At 35.0% G+C, this 12,411-nt stretch overlaps 1 protein-coding gene across 1 annotated transcript; it reads left to right on the forward strand.

Moving 5' to 3' along the window:
- The first annotated feature begins 311 nt into the window (after nt 1–311).
- On the forward strand, nt 312–1,859 carry LOC132053290 (probable glutathione S-transferase). Its single transcript, XM_059445250.1, has 2 exons — nt 312–734; nt 1,330–1,859. Exons 1-2 carry the CDS (start codon nt 408–410, stop codon nt 1,675–1,677), a joined length of 675 nt encoding a protein of 224 aa, XP_059301233.1. The 5' UTR covers nt 312–407; the 3' UTR covers nt 1,678–1,859.
- The last annotated feature ends 10,552 nt before the right edge of the window (nt 1,860–12,411 follow it).

Raw genomic sequence — 12,411 nt, forward strand, 5'->3', positions numbered from 1 at the left:
ATAAGAACATGTTTTAGGACAAGATCCATTTAAAAGGATCCTGATTAAGACATTTAATGTTTTTATAATTTGACTTTGACTGTTTGAATTAAAGTAATGAGCTACATGTCGTGACTTATTAAAATCTTGAATAAAAAAGTCCGGAAATACAAGAAATCAACTGTGTAGTGGGACCCAAGCTACTTACGAGGTGAATTCAGAATTTAAACTTTATGAGTTCTGAGTAGTACGACAATAGTAGTAGCTGGAATCTTAATTTTGATTTTTGTTCATATTTAATGGTGTTTAATACATATACAGGGCGTAACTTAAAGCTACAACCGCCCCTATCTACTGATTGGACCTCAACTATATATGCCATTTAAGTTAAACTATTTTCAGAACTAGAGGTTTCTCACAGCAAAGAAATGGAGAATGATGAGGTGATTTTATTAGGCTTCTGGCCTAGCTATTTTGCCACGAGGGTCAAGGTTGCGCTAGCTGAAAAGGGGATCGAATACAAGTACAAAGAAGAAGAAGACATGTTAAGCGGTAACAAAAGTCCTTTGCTTCAAAAGATGAATCCTATCCACAGGAAAATCCCTGTTTTGATTCACAACGGAAAACCTGTTTGTGAATCTCTCGTTGCAGTCGAGTACATCGATGAGGTATGGAAGGACAGAGCTCCGTTGTTACCTTCTGATCCTTATGAGAGATCACAAGCTAGGTTCTGGGCTGACTACACTGGCAAGAAGGTAAATCTTGAAATCTCTCAACCACGTCTTAAAAGAAACAAATATTTGGTAGTTGATTGATATTTGTTATCTCTGTGTTCAAAAATTCGCAACTGGAAACAGAAAAAGACATTAGAATAAATAAGTTCCGAGCCCAACAGAAAACTGTGTTTCGTTAAGGAATTTAATCCCCTCACAATTGCCCAAGGTTTGGGTTAATTCCTCCCAGGATAGAATGGAACACTATTCTGCAACACTGTCAATCGAAATTGGAGAATTTCATCGAACTCAATGAACTTTAGCAAATCACACTAACACTTACTTTTACTTTTAAGAAAGATGCACAGAAGAGGGGAAGAAGAAGATGAACTTTTTGAGTGTGTTTTGTTGTCTCGTTGTACAAAACGGGATACAAGGCCTCTGAATTTATAGCCACCGAATAGGTCTATCTGTTGTCTTTTCGGAAAATAGTGGTGCCTTTACGAGAAAGGCATATGGCTTTCCGAAGAAAAAAGCATGAAAAAAAACCTCTATTTCCCATTTACACCAAAACCCAACAATATTCTTATATGTGAACATAACTGTTAGCTTTCTATGGGAAATCTTGAAATTGCAGTTGTATGAATTCGGGAGAAGTTTATGGACTACCAAAAGAGGAGAGTTGTTGGGAGGTAAGAAGGACTTCATAGATTCACTCAAGTTACTGGAGCTGGAAGCATTGGGTGACAAGCCTTACTTTGGAGGGGAAAGCTTCGGTTTTGTGGATATCGCTACGATTGGATTCTACAGCTGGTTTTATGTCTATGAGACCTTTGGCAACTTCAGCATAGAGGCTGAGTGCCCGAAGCTCGTCGCTTGGGGTAAGAGATGCATGCAGAGGGAGAGTGTGTCTAAGTCTCTACCTGACCGTCATAAGATCTATGAGTTAATAGTAGAATTTAGAAAGAAATATGGAGTAGAATAGACATATTCATGTGCTTCATAATCCATAAGGGGTCCTCCATTCTGCCTAGCCGAGCAGTCGTCTCAGTATTGTCTATGTGATTCTTCTGCAGCTTCTCTTTGGTCTGTGAAATTACTGCTCAAAGTTCCTACTTTATCCCATCAGGATATGAATAATGTGAACAGATGTGTTGTTCTTCCTTATCTTAGTTCTTATTATTTCTTAACTTCTAATGATGTACTGACATAAAGGGAAAATAAAAAGAACAACTTCAAATTATCTGGTAGAAAAGGAGTAGAGTGCACCTCAGGATCAAATAAGTCTAGAGTCGAATTTCTTGAACTAACCCTCTCATTTGTGTAAATGCTTTTCATTCAGCCATTCTACAGTAAGTGGTGTTATTGCTGGATATTCAAAGTTGTTATCTTCCTACTCTTGTTAGGTGGGACAGAGCATCCTATCTTGTTAATTCTCCTTTCCCACCGCCTCGAGCTCTCAGATAGAGAAGTGGAAACACTTCCCTTTTCATGCACCTTTTATTGCAAGCCACTAGTTTAGGGCACTCATGAAGCATGCTAAAGTTTCCGGAGCAAAAGGTGTGGCCTAATGGTCAACAAAGTGGTTGAGAACTATGAGGTCTCAGGTTCAAATCCCTGCGGAGGCAAAAACACTAGGTGATCCTTCTCATCTCACCAAGTCTCGGTAGATAGAGTTATCAATACGTGTACCCCTATGGAATTAATCGAGGTGCTTGCAAGCTGGCCCAATCACCACGATTATAAAAAAAAAAATCTCCCATTAACATCTGATGCCTGATAGTTCCCAGAAACTGTCCTTTGAACTTCATCCTGAATTACATTGTATAAGCCTTGACGAACTCCTGGCTTCATTATACAGCTCCGTTTAATCCCATTAGGAATTGAAATAGTCTTTTTTGTTGAAGATGTTCCACATACAACCTTGAATTCCACAAGCACAGGTTGAGGGTGGTACTAGTGCATTGTTGAGAAATCACAGGTTTTGCAAAAACTAAACAAGTTCGATTCAGTGTTTGCATTAATGAAAAGCTTTTCTGTTAATATTTGAATGAAAATCAGTTATTGCCAAAATAAAAAACTGTTTCAAAGTTTTCTTGAAAATCTTGAAGCAACGCCACCTTGAGACTGTATGCAGGCTAGAATTTTGGAATGGTGTATGAACATAAACTACTTCTCCGTCCAATTTAAGTGTCTTACTTCCTTTTTGGTATGTTTAAAAATGAGTGTCTCTTTCTATATTTAGTAAGTTGACAATTCAAACTTTCTACGTGGCAAGTTTATAACATAAGATTCAAACGACATTTTAGTACATCACACCTCTTTAATTTGCTACTCCCTCCGGATCAAAAAGTGTCCACTTAGCCATTTACACACCACCTAAGAAAATACTAACTCCTAGACAAAAAAAGTAATTTGACTAAATTGTTCCTAATTAAATATGTTTTGGGATTTGATCACACAACACTTAATAGGGGCAAATTTGAAAAAATAAGGTTAATTCTTTCTTAATTTGATTAGTGGATAATTTTTTTGACTCAAGAAAAAAAGGCCAAGTGAACACTCTTTTTAATCAGGAGGGAGTACTGCAAGATTCAAAAGTTTCATTTTATTTCTTAAACTTTATGCCTAGTCAAACTAAACATTTATTGGGACGCACGGAATATTAAATAGCACAGGCTACCAGAATATCATCTGCTCCACATATGCCTTTGTTGATTCTCAATATTCTTTAATTTCTGTCTTTGTAGAGATTTGACATGATTGAAGAGAGTTAAACGTAATTAGCTAGGAAAGTTGCATAGTAGTTTATTTTGGCATCTTTCCAATTATAAATAAGGAGGGGTAGATATTAGTGATTGGTACAGAGTTAACTTTATGCTGAATATCATATTTTTCACTCCATCAGTTGATGTAACCAGTGGCGGAGCCAGGATTTTTCACTAGGGAGTTCAAAAATATAAAAGATTAAGAAATGAGAAAGTCAAGGGGGTTCAACATCTACTATTTATACATAAAAATAATTTTAACCTTGTGTATACATGGTAATTTTTAGCTGAAGGTGGTTCGGGTGAACACCCTGGCCATCACTTGGCTCGGGCCCCGGATGTAATGTACATTAGTTAGACAATTGTATATGATCCTCATCGTATTCATATTATAATGTAAATAATTAGATATTTTAGACAAGACCTATTAAAAAAGATCACGATTAATCCATTTTTTTTTTTAATGTTTCTATAGTTTGCTTTCCTGCAGGATCTTTTCCTGATACACAAAAGGAGCTTTCCTGTGACTGTACATCGCTTGATAATTGTTATGTTGGAGCCTAAAAATGTTAACCTTTGGTAATCTTAAAGGACCAAAACTGTTTGGCGCATACTTAAGGGGCTATTTTAATTTACCCTCAAACATAAGGGACCATTTTTGTCATTTCTCCATTATTAGAGTAGTATATAAAGCTCTTTAAGTTGCTATTTACAGATTAAGGGTGTGTTCGGTATGGAGGAAAATATTTTCCACGAAAAATGTTTTTAGAAAAATGTGTTCTTGGAAAATACGTGAATTTCTATTTCTTTTCTCATGTTCAGTTGGGTAGTGAAAAATAAGTTAATTTTTTACTTATTTTCTCATGTTCGGTTATTTAGTAGAAAATATTTTTAAAAAAATATCACCCATGCCCCACCAACCCCACCCCAATCCCACCACCCACCCCAAGCACCCACCCTCCACCACCCACCCCCACCCAACCACCACGCTCCCATGCACTTCATCTTCACCCACCCCTACCCTACACCACCACTCCCCACCCAACCACCACCCTCCAACACACTTCATCTTCACCCACACCACCACCCACCCCAACCCAACCCCACCCCACACCTATCCAACCACCCCCTCCCAAATATTCTATTTCATATATTTTATTTTATTTTATAAAAAATGAAAAAAAAATTCTTATCCACCCCCACGACAACCTACTATATATCCCTCACCACCACCCACCCCACACCAAATTTAACCACACAAACTTTTCATTTTCATAAATTTTTTATAAAGGTAAAATTAAACATGAAGTAGAAATTCGGGAGGGGGTAAGGGGCGGGGCCGGGGGTGGGTGTGGAAAATCAAAAAAGAATTTTTTTTGAAAGCTTTATTAAAAAAAATATTTTTTTTGGAGGGGATGGTGGGGTGTTGGGGAGGGGGTGTCAAAAAAAAAAAAAAAAAAAACTTTTTCTTTTAAAAAAATTAATTTTTTTTTTTTCAAAACAAAATTTAAAAAAAAACTTTTCTTTTTTTTTAAAAAAAATTAATTTTTTTTGGAGGGGGAGGTGGGTGGGGTGGGGAGTTGTAGAAAACCAAAATTAAAACAAAAAAACTTTTTAAAACTTTCTTTTAAGAAGAAAAAAATTGTTGGGGGGATGGGTGGTGTAGAAAACTTTTAAAAAAAAAATTGGATGGGGGTGGAGGGGAGGGGGTGCGTGGTAGAGGGGTTGGGGGTGGTGGAGGCGTGTGGTTGGGGGAGTTGTTGGGGTTTGGTGGTTGGGGGTGGGTTTGGTGGTGGTAGGGTGGTTGGTGAAATTTCAATTGTGGACTTGTTTTCCTTACTTTGATTAGAGAAGTCATTTCTTATTTTTAAGAAACTTGTTTTCCTAAAGAAAATATTTTCTAATAATTTTGATTAAACGAACATAAGAAAATTGGAAAATATTTTCCGGAAAATGTTTTCCTTCATACCGAACACACCCTAAATGGAAATTTTAGATTTTTGGTGACTAGGACGAACATAGTAGCACTTCACAAGTACCAAACACAATTTGTAGCTTTCTGCGTAAGTCTCAAATTATCTTTAGTACATACTATATGCATAGTGGTGGAATATATTGGTTAACAAGAGGAAGTGTATAAAATGTTTACTTGTTTTACTTTTCTATCCATATAATTTCCAGTAGCAGAGAACAATGCTACTTGAATCTATTTTTCTTTTTTCTCTTGGGTTGGTTTTAATGTTTTACACTAAATTCACCATGTATAATAGTGAAGTTACTTAACTACTTTTTGTCACGCTAAAGTAATTGAACTAAGTGTGAATTGCTCGAGATATACAAGTGACCAGAAAGTCAAATTTTTGGCGTGGGGTTATCGTGTTTCTTCTTTTTTGTTTCATTCAAAATTTTAGTTGTCATTGTTTTATAAAATATAGATAGTAAATAACACGCTAGATTCTTTTGTCATTTGTATTTTCTGAGCCGAAAATTGACCTTTTAATGATTTGTATTTTAAAAGCAATGCATATAAATTTCAGTTATCTTAAAGTGAGAAAACACAGTTTTGTAATGTTACCATTATGGTTCAGTCACTTTAATGTGGCAAATGATATACTCTAGTTTGTGACCTTGTTCTTATAATGGATAAAATTCAGTGGGGCAAGTGCACAGACACCCCTTGGAGAATTGCTATTTATGGCATAGCCAAAAATATAAATCATTTAATTTTTAGCCGCTTCAAGATCAACATCAGGACTTTGGCTGAATTAGAGAATCCAGATCTGAAGTTATAAACTTCAGACATACCGTGTATAGTTGATATGCTTGTGCAGTTCAAACTTCAGAGATATTCAAATACGAAGTTACATTTGGTTCCCTTTTTCGATTTGGATAGCTATTTTCTTTTATGTACTGTTTGCATTTCTTAGATGTATAATCTTCATCATCTTTAGTTTGATTTGTGTTGTGATGGTTTCTATTTGGTTTTGGTCTCTTGGCTTCTTGAATAATTGATGACGTATGGTGATTTTTCATAAGTGAACTTATATTCCTACTTTGAAATTACGATTAATTTTGTTTGTCCGAAGTTTTTCAATATTAAGTACAAGTTAATTACTTTTTAAAAAATTAAATAGCTTAAATAGCAGAATGGACATTACCCATCCTATGAAAATCTTACAAGTTCATGAATGATGGTATAAAACATTCCAATCTGATCCCTAAAAAAAAGATGGTCTACGAAATTAAAAGGGTTGTTTGGTTCAAAACTAAGTTATCCACGATGATTATAACCTGGATATTCAATTTCATCTTCTATATGCAATATGTTATGTCAAGATTTTCATGTAAGAATAATATTGATTGTAGCTAATACCTCCTTATACCGTCATAATGCACCTAATCCAATGAACCAAACGGCCATTGTATCAAGGTGTCACTTCTTGTGCCACTGGCTTTGACATGTATTGTCAGCATCGATCGAAATACTCATTTTAATTACCACCATACTATGCATCCCCACTTGTAGTTTGGTTTTATGATCATTGGCATTGTCGCTAATGCAAAAAGAGGCTTGCCTCTCTGAGAGGTCAAGTCCTCTTACCTTTTTCAAATGGAACACAAAATACAATTAATGAAACATGAACATGCAATAGTCAGTGATGTGGCAAAATGAATTGCCATTTATTGCGATTGTAAAGCTCTTATGCGGAAACTAGCATGCATCTGAAAAATACACTCGAAGCCAGCATATCCCAATGCCCCCTAATTTTTCATGTGGATGTCCGGCATTGTTTGTTCGGATATTTTTTTGTTCTTTATAACAAAATGTTATAGAGAATATATAATATATAGCATAACATGAAAAATCGGTTCCAAAAAACCTTCATTGTTAGCAGTAAAATATTGTTATAGATGATGATTGTTATAGAGAGATCTGACTATATATGTATTAGGACTAATACTATTACCCAAAAAGGAGCTGTCCTTGTTGAGGAGATTTGGACTACTAATAAATAGATCTACTGAAAGATGCGGAGTCATGACACTGCTGGTACAAAATCAGAGACTGTCTTGATCGACTAGTGTGTGTACCTTAATTCATTTGAAAGGACAAACATGGTTGTAACTCTTGGCATTAAGGAAGAGTCCAACAACTAAGGGTTGTTTGGTGTGGTTAGAAAGGAAGTTATTAATGTATTAAAATTAGCATAGTTAATGTATCATGTTTGATAGCTTTTTAGTTACTTTTATAAAAATTAGTATTTGGTAATCATTTTATAATTTCACATAAATAAAACATGTATATCTAAATTATGAGTCAAATTTATGCATTGTTTTATGCGGGTAGAGAAGATAGAACAACTAATGCATGAATAACTAAATAGCATAACTAATCCTTATATAATTAATCCATGCATAACTAGTCTCTTCATTACTAATAGTTGGTAAAAAAAGTATAATGATCTATCGCAGAGTGGATTGATCACTTTCATCCTTAGATACATCAGGTCCAAAAGCCTGAGTCTCGAATTTGTAATACTAATCATTCTTTTGGTACAAAATACTGCAGATACTTCTCTTGTTTTGATTTTTACGTAAAGAAAGTGAGTTAAAATACAAAATTTCTGCATTATTCCTGGATTATGTACCCTTTAATAAATACTCTGCCACAAAGTAAGCTTTCCCGAGTACGACAGTAGCAGAAATGGCTAAAGTAGTTAGAAAAAGGAAATTATTGGATAACTGTATACATGAGGATACTTTAGTATTCTGGGAATTGACAACATTGAAAGAAAAGATTAAGGATAGGAATAAACTTTTTAGGTGTCCACTCCCGTCACGCCCAACTAAGGGTTGTTTGGTGTGGCATGTGACCGAGCGAACCACATGGCTTGCCGAATTCATGAGGCATACATGAGCGGAAATATAGCATGAACGTGATGAGCTTTTATAAAACATGAGATGTCATAATAATTTAACGAAATCTTATTTAAATGTGCGAAATTGATAGATGGCTAAACACCTTGCATGTCTAACATTACTTCTATGAAAAATCGTGAAGTATTTGGATACCTTTAAATGCATTTTAAAATAAAGATTTCACATAAATAAAACATGTATATCTAAATTATGACATTGAATTTATGCGAATAAAATAAATTAATAAAGATAAGAACCGGGCGCACCGAAAACCCGGACATGATATGAGCATGAGTACATGTATATATATAACATAAGTAAAACATGATAAGTAGGGAAATTTCGTGGCCGACATGTGATATCCGTGGGTACGTGGAATGCGGTCCTCACCGCGATCGAGCCCTCATAAGGGTATAAGATGGTATCGTCCGATGGATCCATTCGGTAAAATTAAGGTATTGTCCCCTAACCGGGCGGAGCGATCCTTGTCCATGTACGTAGTTTCGTGCTATCCGAGCCTTCTCGGTAATTCGTGCAACTCCCAAAAACATGAACATAATATAGTTGGCTAAATGATTTTCGTGAATTAACTTGTACTTGTCTTGTAATCATGATTTGAAAATAACTTGTAAACATGGTTTCAGAAATAACTTGTAAACATGGTTTCATGAAATAACTTGTATTTCATGTATGTATCTTGAGTCATGGTATGAACATAGTTATAAAATACATTGCAGAAATCTTGTACATGTAGGATATTCATGAAATAAGCATTTTTATTCCTGCAAGAACCCATGGAATACAAGATATGGGTTTTATGGATTACAATAATCATAAAGAAATATTAAGAACTCAATGATGAAATTATAACAATTCATACATAATATAATCATGGATGGACCTAGGGTTGTCATGAGCATGGTTTTGATTTTTATAGGATTATACGTGGGGAAGAACAATGATGTTCCCACACGTAAAGAAAGTGTCCAAAACTTGAATTAAAGACTTGAACTTTGAAAAAATTTCCAAAATCTTGAAAATTGACATGGGTTTTCTTGAAAACTAGTTTTAGGAATGATGATTTCTTGTTTAGATTACAAGGATATGTATTAGAATTGACTTTATGTACCCTTGGTGTTTTGATGATGGGGAGAGGGTAGAGGTCGTTTCTACCGCAAGGAATGAAAAATAATGATTTAATAATATATATACTGTTCTGGAAAATTCTACGCCACAGAGTAAGCGTATTTTGAAATCGGCCGTATTTTGAAATACGGTCCGTATTCGAAAGGAGTACGACCGCGTCTCTTCGTAAAAATAGTAGCAAAGATGTGGCATAATAAAGTGGAAAGGTATTTCAAAGACAACTTTCATCAAGGAAGTTTTCCCAAATTCCAAACACGTTTTGAAATAAGGGGATTTTAAAATACGGTCCGTTTTTAACATGAGGATACATTAGTATTCTGGGAATTGACAACATTGAAAGAAAAAACCTCCATCTTACAAAAGGATTGGAATAATTCCCTACATTTTTAGATTTTCTAAGTTGGTCAAATCTCCGGTGTGACACAACTCCATCTTAACAAAATCATTAATAAAATGCTAAACTAGTTAGTTTTGGAGTAAATGAAAAATAATTAAGTAGGGTGGGGCGGGTTTAAAACTTAAAAAATAGTTGAATTTTTGGGGGGTTAAAAGGCTCAATCTACCCCTCCCTGTTTGCCATCCCTAGGACTGCCCTGGATAGGTGCTGGGCTCGTCACAAATATGGCAATAACATCCTCATAATTCCTGCAATATTTTGCCTACTACAATATTAATGAACATAATCTGGTTATTTAACACATTCTTTCTGTTAATTAAATCCTTTTGTAAGCTTACCTTTTCGTCTTTAAATGGAAATTTACCAATGAAAAGTTCAAATATATCATCAAAGCTGAAGAAAGGTCAGAAAAATGTTTGAAGTTGATCAAATCTTGTCAAGATTTTTGGTCCCCCTTGTGTGGAGTTTTAGCTGTTTAGTCAATTTCCACCAAACAAGGCATTTTCATGCAATTAATGCAAAAAGTAGAGGACGGTTGTGTAGTTTGGCATTTTATGTTAAAAGGCAATAACGTATTGGTGACGATATAACAATATGCTTTCCTATAATTGTTTTTCCTAAACATTATTATTCGAGCTTAATTGAACCGACTAATTTATTATAATAAATCATTAAGGGGGTAAAGAGCTCGCTACATACAAAGTATGTTGACCTTGTGTCTTCAATTGGATCCAAAATGCAATTTAACCCTAAAAAGCTCATGGTACGACCAGAAAATTAGAGAAAAATGTGGATCTATGTTGGAAGGGAGGTTAAGGCTAATGTCAGAGCGCGATTTTGGTATAAGTTATGAGGTCAGCGGTATCTGAGTGTGTTTGTGTGATATCATAGCGATGAGTGTGTTTGTGTGATATCATAGCTGCAATTTTGAGTTATATTATGTTTCCCCTATTTTAAGGTCGATTGACCCTTTAGGTTTAATTTGGGTAACACTTGGGATAAAAGAGATTGTAATTGAGGATCTCTTGAATTTTTTCTTCTCTTCATCGTAAAAGACTCTTTCTGCTTCTGTTCAATAGAATATGATTGTTCGTACCTCGTTAAATTCAGAGGATTCAGGATTTCAAGAGGATGAGGGCCCTATTATGAAGAGGCGAATTTAGAGTTTACATTTGGAGGGTTTAACCTTTAGGTTATTATCATTAAGTCATTACACTTTTGAAATTATAGGTTCAAAATTAATTATTTTCTTACAATTTAGTGATTTTTAACATATATATCTTACTCCATATCGAAACCTGAAAATGTTGGGGTTAGTTGAGCCAATTGACTTTCTACTACATCGTCCGTTGCTACTAGTTTTAATATAGACATTTAATTTAATTTATAGCGATAAAAGTAGAGGAGGGACTTTTTTTTTTGGTAAGCTGTGAAAACTTACCATAACAAATAAAACAAAAGTACAACCTAAAGAGCACCTAGCCCCCATACCACTTTACCAGGAAGGGCGCACATAGGAGAAAGGCCTCAAGAAGAAAACATTAGCATCAAATTACAAAGTTTGTGTATGTATCCTCGGCACCTATAAGCTTTCCTATTATCTCTAAGAAGGGTCAATATCTCTACAATTTCCTTCTTGATCTGTACCACTGCTAGTAGAATAAGGACTTCAATCCGTCAAATTTGGGATTTTCAAAGAATAGACCAAACAAAGAAAGAAGGAAAAAGAAAAATGTACCCCCAGGCTCAATTTCTAGAAAAAGAAAGAAAAATTAACAAGATCAGCTAGCATGCAGTTTGAACCGTTGATTTCACTTATAAAGATGCACCCCATAATTATTGCACCATAAGACACTTAGGTGCATGCATATGTATTGAAGTAATCTTGTAAAACTATAACAAACTATTTCACGTGAACCCAACCCCTCCAACTAAATAGCCCTCCAAATAAATAGCCCTCAGTTAAATCCTTATACTATTTCCCTTTCTTTTTTTTTTTCTATTTTATTTATGTGATTATGTGTTAGTTAACCACCCATATTCCGTAACAAACACTTCTCATTTTTTCTATAAATGCAATACGTTGATAAGGGCCATCACAACTTTCTCCAACTTCTTATCATACTACCTTTTCTTTCCCCTCATCAATTTTAAACCATTTCCTCTCTTTCTCTCTTGTTTTCTCAACAAACTAGCTGCAACATTACAATGGCTAAAATTCTTAACATGAGATTCTCAACAGAAGTTGCTCCACAAAAGCTTATCTCTATGCCCAAATCATGTCCACTTTCTAAAAAATTGGACACCATCAATGAAGAAGAAGCTTATGTATCAGTTATTTCATCTTCTCTTGATAAAAAACTTGAAAGAGACAGGTACCTCGGAGCCGGAGTCTGCTCTATCTTAGCTTATTAGTACTAGGCTATGGCCTTACAAAAGCTGCCTATAGATTTGTTTCCAAGAAAAAATAAAAGCACTAACGCCAGTG

The sequence above is a fragment of the Lycium ferocissimum genome, chromosome 4 (assembly GCF_029784015.1).
Source record: "Lycium ferocissimum isolate CSIRO_LF1 chromosome 4, AGI_CSIRO_Lferr_CH_V1, whole genome shotgun sequence".
In the NCBI taxonomy this organism is placed as follows: Eukaryota; Viridiplantae; Streptophyta; class Magnoliopsida; order Solanales; family Solanaceae; genus Lycium; species Lycium ferocissimum.

Bases quoted from the DNA above. Each gene is read 5' to 3' on its own strand.
- LOC132053290 (XM_059445250.1), top strand. From the start codon at position 408: ATGGAGAATGATGAGGTGATTTTATTAGGCTTCTGGCCTAGCTATTTT. The intron at 735-1,329 runs GTAAATCTTGAA...TTGAAATTGCAG, and splicing joins CTGACTACACTGGCAAGAAG to TTGTATGAATTCGGGAGAAG.